The sequence below is a fragment of the Hippoglossus hippoglossus genome, chromosome 2 (assembly GCF_009819705.1).
Source record: "Hippoglossus hippoglossus isolate fHipHip1 chromosome 2, fHipHip1.pri, whole genome shotgun sequence".
Taxonomy (NCBI): domain Eukaryota; kingdom Metazoa; phylum Chordata; class Actinopteri; order Pleuronectiformes; family Pleuronectidae; genus Hippoglossus; species Hippoglossus hippoglossus.
The window spans coordinates 4,115,204-4,136,497 of NC_047152.1; the positions used below are offsets into that span (position 1 = coordinate 4,115,204).

The 21,294-nt window shown below is 44.4% G+C and overlaps 1 protein-coding gene across 2 annotated transcripts in view; it reads left to right on the top strand.

Moving 5' to 3' along the window:
- The window catches only part of LOC117778435 (FERM, ARHGEF and pleckstrin domain-containing protein 1-like), a 51,194-nt gene that overhangs the window by 22,942 nt on the left and 6,958 nt on the right, over positions 1-21,294 (top strand). Inside the window, exons 3-16 of one of the 2 annotated variants that reach the window (XM_034613992.1) lie at positions 4,432-4,536; positions 5,703-5,745; positions 6,021-6,099; positions 8,431-8,528; positions 9,637-9,751; positions 11,165-11,312; positions 12,154-12,249; positions 12,401-12,567; positions 12,650-12,718; positions 12,853-12,928; positions 13,025-13,235; positions 19,102-19,310; positions 19,504-19,593; positions 20,951-21,084. In XM_034613992.1, coding sequence (XP_034469883.1) covers positions 4,432-4,536; positions 5,703-5,745; positions 6,021-6,099; positions 8,431-8,528; positions 9,637-9,751; positions 11,165-11,312; positions 12,154-12,249; positions 12,401-12,567; positions 12,650-12,718; positions 12,853-12,928; positions 13,025-13,235; positions 19,102-19,310; positions 19,504-19,593; positions 20,951-21,084 — 1,640 coding nt within the window. Of the gene's footprint in view, positions 1-4,431; positions 4,537-5,702; positions 5,746-6,020; positions 6,100-8,430; positions 8,529-9,636; positions 9,752-11,164; positions 11,313-12,153; positions 12,250-12,400; positions 12,568-12,649; positions 12,719-12,852; positions 12,929-13,024; positions 13,236-19,098; positions 19,311-19,503; positions 19,594-20,950; positions 21,085-21,294 lie in introns of both variants that reach the window. The other variant, XM_034613986.1, reaches the window with a different exon arrangement.

Below are 21,294 nucleotides of genomic sequence, written 5' to 3' on the forward strand. Positions count from 1 at the left end.
TTTTGAATGAGTCAGTTGGACTTCCTGATTCCCCTTCGTCATCAGCAGCTTTCCTCTGCTCCATCTTTGCTCGACCCAGCTCACAACAAAGTTCTCCCTCACCTATGATTCCCCCGCTAATGATGCGTTCAAGTGTTAATGTGACGGTCAGCAAAAACAATGACACCTGCTATATAGGTCAGATAAAATAAGAACAACGTGGAATTTATATCTCATGTCTTTGTTTCATTACCTGTGATGATTACTTTTTTTTAAAAATCAATCATAAATGTTTTGTGGTAATTTATTGCTTACTTACAAATCAGGGGGCCGCAGCCCACACTTTGGGAATGACTGCTATAGGGCATGAGTCATGTGAAAAGTAAACAGGAAGTGGAAGCAGTTGATACAGCTGCTGCAGCAAAAAGGGCCTCTCATGCTTTATTTATTTATTTATTTATTTGTTCTGACTCACTAGCTGGAAAAATGAGCAGTCACTTTTCTGCTCTGTACTGTCCCATCAATAACAGCATGTTGTGTTATCCTCATTAGCTTTGTCACAAGCAAGAACATTTGATTTGAATGGTTTTAAATGGATTTAATGTTCCTTCTCCCACGTCTGGAGCTGTTTGGACGACTTCTTGAAGTCGCCACTCGTCCTCCTATTGTGTTAGATCTTGAAGCCAGATTCCGGCACAGTTCACTGCCGGACAGTCGGTCATTAAGGCTCCCTGCTAGACCGGCTAGCCCTCTAATTATCTTTTTAAAAAATAAGAGCCGTGTTTGGTGTAAGGCCCAACAGGACAGCTGTGTGAAACTGGACCCTGCCTTTATGGATGCGACCTTGCCCTTTGCAGGTTGCTTTTACTGTCTGGAGCTGGAAATTCTTTTTCAGGCTCTTTATTCTGCGTCTGCATGCGAGTACACATGCCGATGAATGTTTCACTGTATGCATATGAAATTCTCAAAGCCTCATTCCACATCTAGATAAGACACTATATCCATCTGTGTTTTTGGCCGACTAAGAAAGGCTCATTGATGGAAGCCGCTGAATGAGGCGATTGTGATTTGAACTGAAAAGACCCCGGTCTGGGCTCCACGGGGGCCTCGTCGGCTCTGTTCAGCTGAAAGATCTCAACGCTCGCACACAGCGGTTATTTTTAGACACTCAAACTTTTAAAAATGTAAACCTCGCTGGGGAGATTTCCCTGTGGTGCTTTGTCATTAACACTTTCCCGTCATCCCTGCACCAGCAAGTGTGACACCCAGCCTATTTTTATTCCATAATTTTTATTATCAACAACACCTATATATATGGATATCATGTTTGACCCCGACCGAGGGTCCATTTCCTCTGCTGCGAACTGCTGCCAAGATCAGAGCAGATCACGAGAACAGGCCGGACTGTTCCATTTTGAGTGCCACTTTCATTCGGTGAGCACCACTGCTTGTTGTACTGTCTGTGTTAACTCTGGTGTTAGACGGGGAGAGAGTAGAAATCGTGAACTGAAACAACTGGCAGCTTTTTGGTCATCACACAGATTGTATCATATCCTCTATGGAAATGTGACAGAAGTATAAGGATGGTATCCTCCACTGCCTTTGACCGTGGCTGACGATGGTGGCTATAACTGAAATGTTATCTCATACAACAGGAAACTACTTCCTCCTGAAAGAACCTCCTTAGCCACCAGCGGTATTTTCAGTCTGTCTCTGTGCCTATTACCAGTTTGTAAACAATCGGTTCTACTTCAAGTCATTTTCTTTCTAGAGAAAGTGAAGCACTCTTAATTTAAAATAAAACCATTAGACTAACATAGCCTGTAAAATTATGGCACAGCAGAGTAAAATTTAAATATGATTTGAATTTTATAAACCTGCCTGTAACGAGATCCAGTTCAGCCACCGTTGTTTTCAGAGGTTTGCCTCAGCCCCTGACAAGAGCTGAGTCTGACCACACCTAATGGTTTTGACCAGGACTGGGACACTGCTTTCCTCCCTTCTTCATTAAAACGTTTTCTTTTTCCACTCAGGAATCCTCACAGTTACGATTTTGACTGGTACCACAGGTCCCTGTTTTCTTTTCATTAAACAATATCAACAATATCATTTGCTCATTTGCTCCAATCACGAGCATTGTACACGAAACAAAGAATGTGGCACACGTCTGTAAGAAGATATATCACCTGTACAGTGACACCTCAAGTGATTGAGAACCCTCTGTTATTGTAACTGGTTTTGATATTTCAAGATTTCACCCCTGCTCCCTCAGTGACATTCCCCTCTGCATTCCACCGTCTTACATTACTTTAGTGTGATAGGGGATATCTCCCTAATGCATTCACACAGGCCCGCTGTCTTTACCGGAGAAGGGTTTGATGATATTGAAGGAAATTGCTTTTTCCTAAAACACACTTGGAATTCAGCCGCGGCCTTTTGTGCAAGACGAGCCGTTTCCAAAACACACAGATTTCTTTTCCTTCTCATTTTTTGGGGCTTTCATGTCATTCTCCTCCTTTCTCGGCTCAAAAATGTGGTTGGTACGTAAACACAAATCAATGTGTGATAACAGAATGGCTTTAACATATGTTCTTTCTCTGAAGAAAAATGTCCAATTTAAAGCACAATTTATCAAATTATTCTGTCAGTTGAAGAAAGAATAGAGATTTCTTATTCTGTCCAAATTTAATTATGATTTCCAGATTATTATTTTTTTCTGTCTCCTTCCCTGCTTTTTAATCTGCGTTAAACTCAGATTCTTTTCTCCCACCTCCTCCTCCTCTCCCCTCTTAACCTCAGTTAAACCAGATCACGGCCCAGATCTGGATTTCGTCCAAACTCCAGAGATCCTCGAGCTTTGTGGCATCTGCCAGTCACGCTCCGAGTCGTCTCTGACATAACATGCACGCGAGGACATCACTGAGCTGTCATTCAGCCAGGTCGCGTCCATCTGCAGACGAACTGACGTGAAATTGTCAGATATCAGTTGTTTCTAGAGGCCTGGGTAGCTTGAAAGTGTGCATGCGTGTGGGCGGTCGAGTACAGTATGTGGGTGTGTCCCTACAGACAGTCTTAACCACACAGAAACAGATGGACACACACACACACACACACACACGGTAGCCAGATGGTGACAGACTTGGCTCACACCGAGCCCTGCGCTGCTCTGATCCCTCTCCTCCTCATTTTTTCTGCTCACCACTCCCTCCTGTCTGTGGCCTCTATTGTGCAGTTTCTACATCCATCCTTTTTGTATCCTGGCAGTTTGAACTTATTCTGTCTTTTTAATAGTATTCTATAAGAGATACCCAGGAGGTTGTTCTTAAATACAAAAATGCAGATCAATAATAACTTGGATTATCGTGGCAAATAATCATAACTTTTGAAACTAGGTGCATGCCATTTGGAAAGTTGAGTTGCTTTCAGACAGTCTTTTTCAATTTTCTGGACAGTTTCTAGAGTTCATGTCATTACATTACCTGGTAACTCTATGGCTAAATAAAAGTCTCTTAATAATAGTTGAAAGTCAGTGTTATTTATGGCTTTCTAAGCAGCAACAGGCCCATAACAGATCTAAAAGAAGAGGATATGTTTTCTTTATTTTTGTATGTTCAGGACGCAGTAAAACCAATTAAAAAGCTATAGTCACAATGTTCAGCATCATGAAATGCCCCAGTCACAACATCATCACCCACCCTTCCTACATTTAGACTGTATAGGTTTTGTCTGTTGTTGCTGATCTCAATCTCGGATCTGTGTTTTTGCCTGTATGTGCCTGTCAGCGGCAGGAATGCGTGTCTTAATAGCTACTCATAACAGACCTCCACTGGAGCCTAATCAGACTCGCTGAATGTAATAGCACGGTGTATCTCCTCAGACGCTCCGCGGACTGACAGGGTGGCACCGTTTCGCTGGAACCGCCTCGGAGAAAATTGCTCTGTGCTAATTTTGGGTTCGCTTCCATGTCTGGGTCTCGTTTGGTCCCACATTTAGTCCTCATGCTTGTCGCTGCTGAACGACTCCAGAAAGAACTATGGTTAACATGCTAACATACCAGCACTGGGTAGAGCGACGTCATTTAACAGAACACAGATGATACGAGTGTTTTGAAGCACACATGTGCTCTTTCCTGGGGCGTTGTGATTGTTTCTGGAGACTCCCAGCTGAGCCTGGGCCTCCAGCTACTCATAAGACCCAAACCTGAAGCCTCGACCTCACATAGGGTCAAAGGTCAGCAGAATTAGAAAACATGGCATCAGGATTTTTCATTTATTTATATACGCGTCTCCTTTCACTGAGGATTTAGGTAAAGTCAGTTCAAAAATACTCCACTATCAGCTCTCCCACTGATGAGATGCTGTGTGACAATGTGGCGTCTGCTTTAATTCCTCTATCCTCCGCTTTCATCTTAATTTAATTTAGTCTTTCTCCACCTCTCTTCCTCTCCTCCAGCAACGTTCTCCTGGCAAAGTGCTGTTCGACCTGGCTTGTGTCCACCTCAACCTGACGGAGGGGGACTACTTCGGACTGGAGTACCAGGACCAGCGCAAGATGACGGTATTTTTGCTGAATACATTTTCAACCCTTTTCTTAAATATTCCGACTTAACATTTTGCACAAAAGTACAACAAACATCATCTGTCTTCACTCTTTTTAGTGCTGTATTTGTGAAAGGAGCCTATTCCAATAACATTTCAAAAAACCCTGTGACTTGCACAGATCTAGATTTAGCATCCAGGATGTTTGCACAGCACACGCAGAGGATTTTCTCTCCTCCATGTGGTCGGGAGGATCTCAGCAACGTTTCCTTCTCCCTTTCCCACAAGTTAACTTTAGCCTAAATGACATGGGTGCACACTCCGCTTCACGCGAAGGTTGTGATTAGTCCAACGTAATGTAATGGAGGAGCTCAGTGCGCCACACAGGGACTCTGCAGGGGAGAGTCTCTTTTCGTTTATCCTCCTCTGGGGATTTAAGACGTCGCGGCTTTCACCTGGACTTTCTACGTGTTTCATGAAAGAAGCAGCTGGTTGTAGATGCCTGGGGCCGCGTCTGCAGTTTGTTGTTGTCTCTGCGTAATAAAGGAACCCATAGCTGGAGGACAACATTCATAGCCTGCCCCATTCATGTATCAATATGCACATACAAACGCTTCAATATGCTCGGCTACAAGTACCCACTGTGCATTTCTGTGTCTCGGGCTTGAGGCGGTTTTGAAGTGGACCACAAAAGATGTAATACTGAAGAAATTACGACGACATTGTCAGCACACGCACACACAAGTGCACAAAGCTACACACCCTGCGAAGTGTTTATCTTTTTTATGTTAGCTAGTGGGGAATTTTACAGGTGTAATAAATTACCCAGATTGAAAATATACTGCACTATATGTCAAAAGCCATTACAAGGAGCATCATGTTCATGTTCTGACAGTATTGATATAATGACTCTTCCATTATGCATCATAAGGAGCTGCTGTTGCATTTATTGCAACAGTGTGTTTTAATATTTATAGAAAGCCCAATATAAGATATAGATTATTTGGTTCATAGTTTCTGTTTATTTTATAGTCCCCTTATGAAACCCCATTCAAATTCACTAGATCCAGAGTTTTATTTAGCTACTGAATGACTTATTTAAATAAACCTTTTTCAGCTGCATTGCAGTAAGAGAATGTCATGAGACACTATTATGATGGTAAAGTCGGTCTCTGTCGTCCACAGGTGTGGCTGGACCTGCTGAAGCCGACGCTGAAACAGATCAGACGTAAGTAGCTCACAGATGCTCAGAAATGACCACGAGTGTAATTATGACATTTAAAGTGTTAGAAAATGAGAACTTAGATCTTGGCCCTTGAATTTTGAGGGTAATTTAGTAAATGTTTCATACACAAAGACTCAGATCTTTTAAAATCAGACACTGGATAGGATAACAGGGGAATGTATGGCACAACAGTTTTGTCTGCCTCTTCTTCTGAATCTGTACTTACCCTCCCCCCGCCCCTCGGTTCTCACCCATATCCCGTTATTTCCCTCCCTCAGGGCCTAAAAACACCATCCTCCGTTTCGTGGTGAAGTTCTTCCCTCCTGACCACACACAGCTCATGGAGGAGCTGACTCGGTAGGTCTCCACGTTGCAGAAAACCCCACCTTTCTGAAGAGGAGGGTTTCCAGCCCTCCAGGGGGATTTTTAAACACCATATACAGTTTATAGCTGTATCTGTGGCCCTTCTACAACATGTTTGGATTTTGTTTTGTATTTTTAGTTGCCACTTAACATTTACAACACATTTATATCCACATACCACAACGTCTAACAAGGTTATTCTTCCTTTTTCTGGACCCAAACAAGACATTTTAGTCTGTCGTCTTGGAACCAGGCTCATAAAAACATTTGTTGTTCCAAAATAGCTGAAAGCATACTCGGCTGCTTTTGGGAAACAGGCGGTCTTACTGCAAAGGATTGAAGTCTTTTACTCTGGGAGACATATTCTCATTTTAAACTAATCTAAGACAGCCAGCAGAAACTGGAGAAGCATCCAAAGATTAGATTATGTAGGAGAAATGTTCACATTCCATCTATTGTGGGTAAACTATCAGCGGCCATCTCGCCTGCCCTTTTTTAAAAGAGTTGACTGCGCCGTTTGCGTCCGTCTAACTAAATTCAGGGTTTCAGCAACACAACGCCGATACCCGAAAACAACCAAAATACGAGAATGATTCCACCTTCCGCATCTTCCCATGGTGCAGCGCTTGCCACGACCTGCCCAGCTGGATTTACTCCACTCAAGAGGAAAGCAGGAAGTGTTAGCTCTTGTCTGAGAGGGGACATTTCAAGTTGTAATCCTTGAGTCACATCTTAGCCTTTCCTTCACACACACACACAGACAGGATTCACAGCACGTAATCCAGTGTTACTGTGTGTAGTTTAATTGTGTAATATCAGCCTCCCTGTGTCAGAGCATCGATTTCATATGTTTGTCAGCTGACTTTGTTTGGAAGGAAATGGGTGATATGGACAAGAAACTGACAGGAGTGTATATTTCTTGTTCCAGTGGCTTTCACATTTGTTCTTCATGAGTTTATTTGAAGATAAATGTCTAATTTAAATCACAGTTTGTAATATAATGGAATAAGAAGAAGCTTTTAGATGAAGAGCAGCAAGTGACCTCAAGAATGTCTCAAACTTCATCATGTCCTCCTCTGGCTGTGTGCAGTTTAACAACAGAATACTTTGAAATGCTGCCTCTCATCTGGACACTTTATTGTCCTGTAGTGTGCCAGCTGACTCCAGCATTAAACAGGAAGTGGGCCCACTCTCTTTGTTTTGCTGTCCCAGTGTTAAACTGCTGTCAGTGTGTCAACATGCAGACCAAACATGGAAACAGGCGGATGGAGGAAAGATTTGTTTTGGGATACATGTCATTGGCTTTTTATTAAAATGGAACCCTGGTAAATGGGCTGCATTTATAAAGTCCTTATCTAGTCTTATTGGGGATTGAACCAGTGATCTCCTGAGCCACAGCCGCCCTAACTGTGACACAACACTGGCCAATCACTGTTAGTTTAGGTGTAATGTTCTTATACTGTATGTTGTCGCTGTAGTTGCATTCTCCATAATAGACATTTCACTCTAAATTGGCCTGCCGTCCCTACACAGTAAAAGCCCCTGCTGTTCTTCCTCTCAGGGATAAAACGATATAGACTCTCGCCGAAGCCTCATTAACTTTATCATTGAGGTAATGACACACTTATAAAAAGGATATTGCATAAAAAGCCGCCCTGGTCCATTGATCACATGCTCATGGATGCATTGTGAATTTGAACCTCAGGCGGGCGCTGTCGTCCTCGTGCAGTCTAGTTCGATGTTTAAAGGGCCCATGTGGGAGAAATGTTAAATTAGCTCTGGTGAATTTTTTCTCTTCTGTCGTTTTCCTAAAAATATGCAGCAAACCCTCTAAGCAACACACTGAAATCTCAATATGCGTTAGTAAAATTGAGACTTTACGTGGGCGTGTGTGTTGAGTCAGGGTTTTATTATCAATGGGTTTTGAGCTAAGCTTTCTTCACACCACCTACGCACCGCTCTCTGCTTTATGACGCTGCCTCTGCTGTTTCTCGGTAAGTGCGGCGTCATGACCTGGCAACACGTACATGGACGTGCAGTGCGTGACTCTGCTCATGAGCTCCAGATCCTGCAATAAGAAGCAGACTCTGTAATTATTAACAGAAAAGGAGCATTTTCTCAATTAGGGAACAGTTTGTCGCCAGGAGATGCAATATATCAGCAGTGTGTGGTTATAAATGTCAAGGTAATGGAATTGCTTTTAACAATGTAAGCTGTTAAGTTTACAGAGTGTGCATTGACCTCTCTGTCTGTGCCTTTTCCCTTTCTACTTTCCTCTCACACTCTCCTCTTTGTCCTCTCTACCTCCGTTTTTCTTTTCTCCAGGTATCTGTTCGCCCTGCAGATTAAACGCGACCTCGCCTGCGGTCGCCTCATCTGCAACGACACCAGCGCCGCCCTCATGGTCTCCCACATCATTCAGTGTAAGTGCAGCACATGCAGGTGCCCCATTGGCAGTTTGACATGTTTTTCACAACACGCACCATATGTCGGTTTACACGACACATACGATCAAATTGAACTTGATTTCTTGCCACTTTATTTTAATACAGCTAGACATGATGAAATGAAGAATCGAGTCAAGTAAATGTTTATTTACAAAGCACCTTTAAAATTATTACAGTGGAACAAATGAGATCAAGGTATCAACCTGAGGATGCATCACTACTTCCTTTCGTGCATCAGGTTCTAAATATTATGTGGCAATCGTCCCTTTTAATGTCCCAGGGACGATAAAATCTGCTAATATTAAAATATCCCGGCAAATATTCAGTTATTGGGATATTCAAGCAGCTCTCCCCATGCGTGTACTGGATAAATAAAAAGAGCATCATATAAACACAAAGCTGCCTCTCACAGTGTTTAACAGTTACGATGACACTAATGAGAAGAGGGTCTCGGCTCGCTCCAGCAGGACAGATGCTTGCCAGCATGGTACCGCGATCGAAATGTCGCCCTCCTGCCTCTTTGTCTTTATTCTTCAGTGCTTATCCATAACATAAATTATTAATATTCCCCTACATGGAAAACTAGTAACATTAAACGTGATGTTTGAAAGAAGTAAACACTGTGTGGGAGCTGTTTCTATCAGTGTTCACCTCCAGCGAACGTTGTTATTCAGTGTGTGGAGGGGATAGAATTTATGGGCTTCGGTGCTCGCTGCGGCACGCCATGCTTGAAGGATATCACTGGGTTGCCGTGGTAACCGTCAGTGCTGGCATGTGTGTGTGCACCTGCGGGTGGTACAGTACGAGTGGTTGTTATTGAACAGATGGAGGCAGGCATCAGCACACTGCATGTACAGTGGATTAGATTGAGATGGAGTATATACAAGATTAAAACGAGCAAAACAGATAATGATAATAAATCATAAAACATAATTAAATGATCTTTATCTGTTCTTCTTCTAGCCACACGCTTACTCTCTCACCTTCATTTCTCCTCTCTTCTTTTTTACTCCAAATAAATATTGAATACTCACCCGTCCGCCAACTCTCTCCCCTTCCCCCCCTCTCTCTTCTCCTCCATCAGCGGAGATCGGAGACTTCGATGAGACCCAGAGCTGGCAGCATCTCCTCCACAATAAGTACCTGCCCGACCAGGACGCCATCAGAGACAAGATCACCGACTGCCACCGCAAGCATGTGTGAGTTGTTGCATGCACAGTTCAGAGAAGGGCCCAAGCTGCTGTGTTTTCAGATTAGAACAAGTTAAGGATTTCCGTGTAAAATGTTAAGTGTGTATACAGTCACGAGGGCTGCTCTTGTCCATAAAATGTCTTATAAAAGAAGATTATGGTGATTTGATTATAGACATAGTATCTATTTTTTGTTTATTAATGTTCTAAATATAAGGAAAAGTGTCCAATAATGATACACGTGTTCTGCACAGCTTTAATAGCAGGCATTAAATAAGAATTGAGGTCATTTCAACAGTTACAGGAGCAGCAGTGTTTACCTGAAATAGCAGGTCAAGATTATCCCTTCTTAGAAAACAATACTTAGCTGAGCTTTAGTCTGACTGGGGTTTCCTGGTGTCGCTGAGATTGTAGCTGTCAGGAGACGTTGTTTTCAACACACACGCACACATTAAACAATTACACCCAACCTATACCTCTCTCTCCCGCAGAGATGTTTATCTCTTAAACCACAACTGCTCACACACGCCCACACTCATGTGGACACAAACACACACACTTTTAATCTCTCCCCCGCAGAGGTGGCTATCTACAAACAAACTACTTGGCCCTGCCTCTGTGCCCTTGGGACACACACACACACACACACACACACACACACACACACACACACACACACACACACACACACACACACACACACACACACACACACACACACACACACACACACACACACACACACACACACACACACACACACACACACACACACACACACACACACACACACACACACACACCAATGACAAATGCATTTTCCTGTTTTCCAGAAATATAAATTCCCCTTCAGCCCGTCCTCAACTGCAGATAATCTCAGACTTGTTGATTATTTTTTGTCACGGTCACACTCTTCACAGCGCACACCCTTTCCCCTCGTCTCTCTGGGCTCCCTCTCTCCTTCCCCTTCTCTCCTCAAGTCCCTCAGCACCCCCCCGACGGCGCAGGAAGGAAGTGGCCAATTCAGCAGCTTATACAGGAAACAGGAAGCTATTTTCAGATTTTTTTGACTTGTATTGTGGCAGATTTCTTTCCGGGCACTGACATCTGATCCTGTGGTGTATTTCAAGACTTTCTACTTTTGGTAACCAGCTGGAATTGAAACTTGGAATGGTTCCCCTCTCAAATCTGGCAGATACAGTTGAAACAATGACACATGACCATGTGGTGAAGGATATTGATGAGCTGTCAAATCATGGCAGCAACAGTCCCCAGTGCTCTCAGAGAGTTAAGCATGTGGAGACACTTAATCTTCAAATCAACAGATGAGAAGAAGGTGTAAGGACACTTTAGAAAGAGTCACATAAGATGCTGATTGATTGATGGATAATTGCTGAACTGATAGATCGCTCTCCTCCTTAGCGGGCAGACTCCTGCAGAATCGGACTACCAGCTGCTGGAAATCGCCCGGCGGTTGGAAATGTACGGCGTTCGTCTGCACCCAGCCAAGGACAGAGAGGGATCGAAGCTCAACCTGTCGGTGGCACACACCGGGGTGCTGGTCTTCCAGGTACAACAGATTCTTAGCTGAGTATCAAGTATAGAACATATTTATAACGCAACCTACTCCAACTTACAGAGAAATGTGTTTCAGTTACTAAAATCCACGAGAATATTTTAGTTTGAAGGGTTTTACTTCTAGAATTCTCTTGTGGCACAAACTCTGGTTCAGCAACCTGCCTGAAATCCTAAAATAGTTTGAAGTTGTTGCAGGGACAAGCAGACAACTGTAAATCTCAGCTTGACGTAAATTCCTGAAATAGTTTCTTCCAAAAAAAGGGAGATATATTATTTAGCAGTATCTTGGATGTTTTCCTGAGTGAATACAGAAACACAAACTGAGACAAGGACACAGCAAATAGCAGAATGTAGAAGTTGCAGTCAGCATGTCCTGGTTTAATGGAGGCCACACCTGGTTTCAAAGACTTTCTTACACCTTCCTGCAATACGTTCGGACTCAAAGAGAAGATCCACCCTCTTCTAACCACTCTGACCCGAATTTTGTTAAAAAGTCTGCACTCGTTCTTTTCACAGAGTGTTTGGATCTTGACATTTTTTGCTGATATGACACAGCATAGTTAATTTATCCTTGAGGTTTTGTGGCAAGACTACACCCAGCTGAGCAGGGACGAAGAATGGAGAACGGCACTGAGAATATTTTATTGTTATACCAAGAGGTTTTTTTTATTGAGTCAAGCTGAAACTGTGTGTTTTTAGGGGTAAATGAAAAATCCATACAGAAGAAAAGGTGATTTTTGCATTTGAAGTCCTTCCTTTTATCTTTTTTCCCTGTAAGATAACAGATGGTGAGTATTAACCAGCTTCTCATAATATCCTCTCCTTTATTTTAGGGCTACACCAAGATCAATGCCTTCAACTGGTCTAAGATTCGCAAGCTGAGCTTCAAACGCAAAAGGTTCCTAATTAAGCTGCGAGCCGACCCCGCTGTAAGTCTATACGACTTTCTTACAATCCTTCATTTTTCTGTCTTCCCCCTTCTTCTCTCGTCCTTCTTTTCTTTACTTATATTATCACGTGGTCATCTAGACCTCTGTCCTGTCTCGCTTTCATGCTCACATCTGCCTGTGCGTCCTCCAGCAGAGCGCACACCACGACACGCTGGAGTTCGCCATGGCCAGCAGGGACTGTTGTAAGATCTTCTGGAAGATCAGCGTCGAGTATCACGCCTTCTTCAGGCTCTTCGAGGAGCCCAAGGCCAAAGCCAAGCCCATCCTCTTCACCAGAGGGTCCTCATTCCGCTTCAGGTCAGGAGAGGCTGGAGATGTGACGGCTCTTTGTTTGCTTTTGTCTTTAATTTGTTTCTCATCAGCCGCTTTGTTCCTGCAGTGGTAGAACTCAGAAGCAGGTCATCGATTACGTGAAAGACTCGGAGCTCAAGAAAGTTCCATTTGAAAGGTGAATCTCCCTCCTTCATTAGAGACAGGTCCTCTCTACCCAGCATCCATCACGTCGCAACTAATCCACAGCAGTTTATTGTTGTAGCAGTTTGCTGATGATTTGACCTCATCTTTCTCCTCTGCTGTTTTCAGGAAGCACAGTAAGGTTCTGTCCCACAGCGGCATGTCCCCTCTGTCTTCGTCCTTCAGATTACAAGTGCCAAAAGAGGTAACGCACAATTTAGTATGTCTTTAACCTTTATTTACCTTGGAAAGTTTCTTCTCATTATCTTATATTCTCTTCCTATTCTTTTCTTATTTGCAGAGTGCCATGTCCGTCGCGTTAGCAGACCAGCCTGACTCAGCCAGGTTGAGCCATCGAGCTGAGACGAACGGTTCTGAGGAGCCGCCGCCGGTTGTGGCCTCCGCCAACGGTTTCCAAGATATACCGGTGGCTCCTGGCTCGGACCCGATTCAGTCCAGACGGAACCACGGCAGCACGGGATCAGCACCGGACCAGCACCTCCTCAACCCAGGTCCATCCTGCAGGACAAACAAAGGCAGCAGCTCCTCTATACCTTACATAGACTGCAGCGACATAGACAGTGAATGTGATGTGACAAAGAACAACAGGGCCCCCAGGGGCCACAGCAATGCAAATGACAGCAATGAGGATGAGCCTGCGGTGTATAATAATAAGCGCGGTGGTAGCGGTCGTAATGAGGGGCAAGCTGGGAGTTTGTTTGGGGTTGTGAATGGGTTCTACCACACCAATCACCAGGGGCTGATGCAGCAGCAGCAGCAGCCGCAGCCGCAGGGTATGCTGGGTAACAGAAGTCATGTAGATCAGTCTCCTGTGTCGAACAAGTTAAATCTGAGTCATGGGCAAACAGATGACATCTTGTCCAATGGGGGTTCGTTTCACGGCCGTCTTCCGCTGCACAGCACCTTGTTGGATGAGATCTTTCAGGGTCGAGACAAGCGAGGGTTAGGTCGACCTTTAGGGTCTGGCACTCGCAGTCAGTGCTCCAGCCCGGTGATCAGCAGCTTCCACCACCGCACCAACTCGCTCAGTCACGCCGAGATGACAAACGGTCACAACGGTCAGCCGCGCTCAGGTACGCGATGGGACGACGGCGGCCATCTTTTCAGTAAACTACCCGGCACGGTTACCATGGAAGCCCCCACTGTCCCGCCGTCGTCCCAACCACCGAACCACTACGGCAGCTACTCCCCAATAACCTCAAACCGCACACCGCTACATTTGTCCAAACACTATAGCAACAACAACATGAGAAATCGCTCTGATACTGATCCATTCATTCTTAGCCAGCTGACGTCTACTCCCATGCACCACCGGGACCCTCATCGCCCCGGGCTGCACGCCCAAGCCCCTTGCTCTGCCCCGATGGAGCGTAGGATGATCGTAACTAACGGCAACCACACGGGTAACCTTGTGGTGCCGGGTCAGGCGCGATCCAGCACGCCGCAGCGGTTGTTTGGCCGCCAGGGAAAACCCACAAACAACCACAAAAATCTAAACCAACCGGTACAGATGATTGACGGCTCCACCAGCAGCGGCACCGACACAAGCGACACAGAGTCGGACACTGGCAGCAGCGCGTACAGCCAGCCGCTAATGTACGGCAACCCGGCCGCCGTCAGCTCCCTGAATTCGGTTAACTCAAATGTGGCACACTCGTCGCCGCTGCCTCGCAGCAAGTTCTCCTTCGGGAGTCTGCAGCTTGAGGAGGGGGTGGATGGGGAGGGAGAGGAGGGAGGATGTTACCGCTTTAATGAGGAAGATATCGGCGGCCGGGTTTTTAGCTGCTGAGACGGATTCGTATAAGAAGTAGCTGAGCCTCGAATCATCCATTATTATGCAAAACAAATATAATCCTGTTTATGTAGGAATCATAAAACCTTAATCAAGAATATTACAGATATTCGACTGGTTTAAGTCTTATCACTCAGAAAACCAGTCCATCAATCTTTGAGTATTAATATAGAAGTCGTTCTAGTTCACCTTTTTACACTAGATTTGCTGTGATACACTTTTTTAAGCAAATGGTTTAACATATTTTTAGAGTTTTGGACGTATTTTTAACTGTGAATAGAAAGCGACGTAGCTGTGATTCATCCGATATTTGTAAACCTCCCAATCCCCAGGATTTTTGTAATTTTCAATCCAGTTAAACTTTACACGTTGGAACTTTTGCTGGCTATTCGTCTTAAGGATAATCATTAAAGAAGCCTTGAGGCAATTTAGCCAGAGTTGTGAGAAGTTACAAAACGAGCAAAGGTGACGGTTTAAGGAAAACCTTCCTTACAATGTGCCATAACTTAAAAACTGTGTAGACATTTGAGCAGGTGAACAATAGATTTTGTAGGGAATTGTCATTTTTCTGAAGAAGTAATCGCTGTAATCCTTTAACAGCACTGATGTAATCCCAGTCAGTTTAATCCATTTAGGAGAAATTAGCCAAGTTCTGTAAATGAGATGTTTTCATGTTGAAGCGGGAGATAAAATAGATTTCTTGGTGTTTTTTGGGGTGAAATGTGACGCTTCATAGCTCGTTCTGAAAAGCTGTTGAGACTATTAGGCTCGGTTTGTAGAAAATGCTGTTTCCCCCGTTCGTAGTTCCCTAATGTAGCATTTCCAGTAAATCAAACTATTCTAATTATTTTACTGTCGTCTTGTGCAATAGAAGGGCTGTAAGAAAAATGGCTGGAGTCCGTGGAGGGATTCCAGTTGGAAGGGGGAGGCAGAGGCAAAGTGTGATTGTTCGGACCACGATATTTCCCTTTATGTGTACAGAATATTTGAGTTCTATAGTTCCTGCTAGAGGATGGATTGTACTTAGAGTGACGCACTCGACTCGTAGGAGAACGTGTTTCATGTGTAAGCTAATGGGATCAGAGTGCTGTAGCTAATGGTCGGTAATGCCTTCTTATTCGGTTGAAGGCCTTTTCTTCTGAGCACTTTTTCATGCTTTCATTCGATTGTCCGTCCGTCTGTCCGGTGGGCAGCTTGCACTGTAATTTGGATGTTTGTGGTAGAAAGTTATCCTGTACTTCTCTTTTGTATTAGTGGAAGAGCAAGAGTTTGAGTAGATTACATTTATTATCTGTATTTTAGATGATAACCGAAGCTCCACGTGTCTCGGCATTTCTGCTCCAGATGCTTTATCTGCTGTTGGTTTCACTCGTCATTTCCTTTCTATCATTCTTTTTTCTTTCTTCAACACACTCGCACGTCAGCGACAAACGAACACACCGACTGTCGTCCACCACCGTGACCATCTCCAGCTGTCCGCTTTGCTCGGCTTGGCCCTTGGCCCTTGGCATGCACGACAACAACAACAACAACAATAACCACAGAACTCACTGTTATCTTTCACTTTCTTTGGATGCTGTTTTCTCTTCTGTTCCGATGCTGTGTATTGAAGCTGTGCTCACATCCCTGTCACTGTCATTTGCTGGCTGTCTGCTCACACACACACACACACACACACACACAAACACACTCTTAGGTGGATAGCGTTAATAAAAGGTCTGTGTTTCCCAAATGTCAAAAAAGGAAAAAACATTCCAGCCTTACCATTATGAATACAATTTATATCAAGTGTTTTTAGCCAACACATTTAACAATTATTAAAACTATTGTGTTACTACTGTAATTAGTTAATGGTTACGACAGTGATATCAGCATTAAGCTGGAGGAACCATGGGAAATACAGAAGTTCTATTGGATTTAGATTATATATCCTGCTTTACAGTTTGCATACATACTTTTCTCCCTCTAAATTCTGCAAACATAGAATTTGCATTGATTTCCCAAGCACTGGGGGTGACTAAACTTGGACAACAACTTTTTCATCCCCTAAACCTTCTCTTTCCTCAGAGCTACTGCTTCTTCCTGAAACACAATGTCCATGCTTTGTAAATGTGTTGATTTCAAGCATGTTTTTTTTTATGGGTGACAACACTGTTTTCTCACTGTTTTTCCTTTTCTTTACTCTGATTGCATGTTAACAAGGCGAGCAAAGTCCCTGCTTTTCTGTTGTTCTGCTTTTTTTATTTTTCCACTTAATCACCCGCTGTTTTCTGTCGTGGGGCTCAAAAATGGTTTCGCATATTTTAAGAGGCTTTCAGTGCAGTGAGCTATTCCAGTTAACCCTCATGATTAATTAACTGCTCCCTGTGTTTTTTTTAAATGTGCAGAAACCATTTGTTTTTATCGCCCCATTTTTTTTTCCCTCATTGTGCACAAGTGTGAAACGGGGCCGACTCAACCCCAGTGCTCTTATTACATGATGAGAGGGCGACGGGCGACAGACACAAGTAAAGTGAAGCTTAATGTAAGTGTAAGTGTAAAAAAACAAAACAGATATGGATCTTTGAGAGATTTTGCAAGATGTGAAAGTCTGAGTATTGTCAGAAGATGGACACACACGATCACACATGCACCTGAACGCTGGAGTTGAGTCCGCCTTGTGTTCCCTTTCACTGCCTGTCCCCGAATAGCAGCACTTCCATGGAGGCTTTGTGTAATTTTCATGTACTGTACAAACAGTAACACATTGATAGATTGTGATTTTGTTTTCTATAAGCTTATTTCCCCAAGATGTCAAACTACATTCTTTAAATTAGTCTTTTAAAATGTTAAACGTTTAAGCATCACATTTGTGCTTCGTTCTGTTTACATATTTTTCTTTTCGAGGGATAAACCCGGCTTTGTGGCTGTTCTAACGATTTAGCTGATTCGCAGATTGGCGGCAGCTTTACTTTGCATGTCTGGTATTCACTTGATTTCCCATGGCGCATGGCCAAACGCTACAGCTCGGTGTTTGTTGAGCGACAGGCGCGTATCATCTCTAAAAGCATGAAATCCTAATAAATACTGGACGTGCCGAGGTCAACCTGCCGCCAGTTTAGCTGCAGACCTGCCAGAAGAAGTCTTTATATCCCTGTGCAAACGAAAGGCATTGTTTGAAATGATCCGTTTCTCCTCTTTAACGCACACTGTACGGCATGAGGCTGGCTCACTGGGTTTCTGTCACTCTTGTAACACTCTGTATTCCTGCACAACCTATTTTGTTTTTATTTTTCTCTACCCTCCATCGCTCTTTTTTTCAACACTGTAACTGATTGTGTGCACTAGTGTCAATAAAATACGACCTTGTATGTTCGAAGAAAAAAAAGGGACTCCGGAATTTTCTGTGGAGGGGGGCCGACCCCTGCCCCCAACCCCGTCATACCACCACCATCCCCCCCCCCCCCGACCCGCTTGAGTCGTGAACCCCCTCCCCGTGTTTCGTGTCGTGGTAGCTAGACTGTAGAGTAGTGCTTTGTTTTGGTGGTCACCGTGCACATGTGAATTCCACACGTCTTGTTTTGTGTTCGCTCGCTGTGTCACCCGTCTTGTTTTTGTGTCTGTGTGTGGTGGTAAGTTCTTTTATAGCACCCGTCACAGATCTGCACTCAGTGGTTGCCATGGTTTTTTTTACCCATGATCCAGTTTGGTGTGTAACAGTGGACTCTTGTACGGGCAAGTATAAAGTCACAACTTGTAGTCAAACCTCTGTAGCTGCTCTGTAGTGAAAAGTAGGTTTCTAGTCTTCTTTCCAGATGATAGTCAGACCAGGCTCCTGTTAAAAAACCTCTAATTTTAGACGTCACAACTGTTGAAGATCCTGCTGTAGTTCATCATGAGGGAAATGGAAAGACGTGATGCAGTTCAAATAGCTTTTCAACTTTCAATGGGAGAATTTGCAGCTTATGTTCGTCATAAGGCCAGTTTGGACATTAAAATACAAAAGTCTGGGCTACTTCTCCCTTTTTGGACGGAACAAATTGCTGTTAATTGGCAAATATTTGGCATAAAGTTGAGTTTGCATCATTTGTCCTTTTACCTTCCCTTATAATGCACTGATATGCTTAAACGCCTTCAGAATAAAACATAGCTTCTTACTAACCTGCCACTTCAAATGAATAGTTTTTTCCTTCCATCCTTCTATCTTTACTCTGTAGACGCAGCCTTGAGTCGAGGGATCGTAGCATTTTTGTCATGTGGCGACCTGCTGGAACACCACAGCTGCTCGTTCTGGGTCCTGACTCATAGTTAAAGATTGATGGCGTAGGATGGTCGATGCATGAAATCCACTGCCACGCTGAGTGGTGACTGGTGATTCAGAGAACAAGCTCACATCTTGAGCTTCTAAAAGCGGAAACCTTCTCCTCACCGTGGCAGTGAATTTCGTGAATTCAGCTTTTATATCGTACATATAGAATCCACAGTAACACCATCCCTTATCCTCTCCTGCCATCGTATCTCACTCTTTTTCTCTTCCCGTCCTCATCTCCCTCCCTTTTTCCACTTTCCTATCTTTCCCCCCACAGGAAGTCCCGGCTCAGACGACTCTCCGCTGGGAAGTCCCCGCCTGGTGGTCAACGGCAACGGCTCGATGAATGGACAGGGCATGGGCAACGACGGTGTCCTGGGCCCGGGTCAGATTGCGGAGGGACAGCAGTTATCGCCGCTCACCAGCCCGCTGCTCACTGAGGCCGGATACGTCCGCAACGAGGATGAGGAGGAGGCGAGGAGGAAGGTGGGCAGAATGGATGATGAGCACAATCCCCACTTCCCCCCTTAAATTTGTTCCAGGTTTTTCTTTCTACTGTCAGTTATTTTAAGAATTTCTTAACCTGCAGAACTTGACGAACAAAACCGTGTCTGTACAGTTCTTTATCAAATAGATGTATTGACTGATGGATCCGTCTAATCTTTCCGTTTGTGTCCAGAAGTTTCCCACAGACAAGGCCTACTTCATCGCCAAGGAGCTGTTGACCACGGAGCGGACCTACCTCAACGACCTGCAGGTCGTCACAGAGGTGAGGACTTTGAGACATGTCAGCAAGACGGTGTCTCTTCCTACATGTTCCGTCCTATTCGTCGAGCTGCCCTGACCAAGCGTAAACACATTCCCTTCAGTGCACAGCCACTGAGACACGGCGAGCCAAATTTGGTCTCTTAAAAGCCTCAGTTGTGGATTAGTGAGTGAAAGCCGGTCTTTTGAAAGGAGCATGTGTTGACAATGAGTCAAGATTCTGGTTTGTGTGATTCTACGCCTGGAATCGGGTCGAATTCTGTGTTTTTCCAGGCGAAAATATCAGGAAATTGAAAATAAAAGGACAAGGAGCTCAAGTCTGTCATGTGATATTAAGATTACATTGTGTTATTCCTCTGCTTTTTATTCCCCCCCTGAAAAGTTGGCTCCATGTGCGTTTAGTTTGGACCAAGACATCTAAAGCTTTATGATCTTTTTTGTCGCTCCGGACGGAAGACGGCTCTGAAGCCAGCATGTTAAAGCTCCTTGTGTTTTTTTATATTGACAGTCAGCTCCCTTTCCTCCCTCAAGCTTGTATCTTGTTTGTTCTTCAAGCTTAAATAGACGATTAGCTCCAGCCTCTTTTTGTGGTTTACAAGTAAAACCACTAAAAGAGGGAAAAGTCACTGTGCGTTCGTAGACACAACGTCTGGATCCTGAATCCTGGGATGAAAGGTCGGCTTAATGTGATTCCTCCGCTGTCTGTGTTGTTCCCGACAAATTAGAAGGGATTTGCAGCAGAGGTAACGACGAGAATTGTGGGGAATCCCATTTTAAAGCACCTGCCTGCGTCACCTTCATATAAAGACGCTGACCGTGACATCTGACCTCGGCGTGCAGCGGAAAACGATATCTTGTTTCCCCCTCTCCCGTGTCTTTCTCTCCGTCGCCACTGTTTTCCTTCGCAACCGTAGTTTCCACCCTCTTTGATGTGGGAGGAGGGTGTGCGCTGGCGCTTTTAAAAAAACCTCTTAAATATTTTCTTTGGCTGGCACTGCCGAGGCCTGAGCTCCCACACCCCTCCCTCCCTCCCTCCCTCCCTCTTTCCCTCCCCCTCTCTCCCTCCACGCTGTCACCCTTCCTCTTCAAACAGCTGGACGGCCTTCTGTCTGCGCCGCCGTCATAATCGCTGGTGATTTCCTCTGAGGGGGGGGAGATATAACACCTCTGTGTCAGGGGTTGTCGTGCGCTCGCTTTGGGCCGTGAGGATCATGTTCGTGTGTTTGTGTGCGTGCAGTTGATGGATTTCCAAACGTCAACGTGCTCTCAAATCAGATCACTCATTCTGACACACTGTTCTCTTCTCTCGGGGGTCTGCTGGGATCATAACAGTTTCTTGTGTGTGTGTGTGTCCATCACAGTCCTTCCAGAGCTCTGTGGGCAAAGACGAGGCGTTCCCAGACCTCGTTCAGAACCTGATCTCTTCCAACTACGATCCGATCCACAAGTTCCACCAGGGATTCCTCAAAGAGGTGGAGCAGCGGCTGGCACAGTGGTCAGTGTCCGTTCACTCCCATGATTTGTATTTGACACAGTTTCTAGCCATTTTCCTGCTGAATTCTCACGTGGCCTCACTCAGACATGAAGTATGTTAACATGATATAATTATGAATTAGAAATATCCACACACAACCGCTCCGGGAAATGTCAGGAAAATGTCTGGACTTCAGTGCACGTCTGAAAGCAACTTATGTTAAAGTTTAAA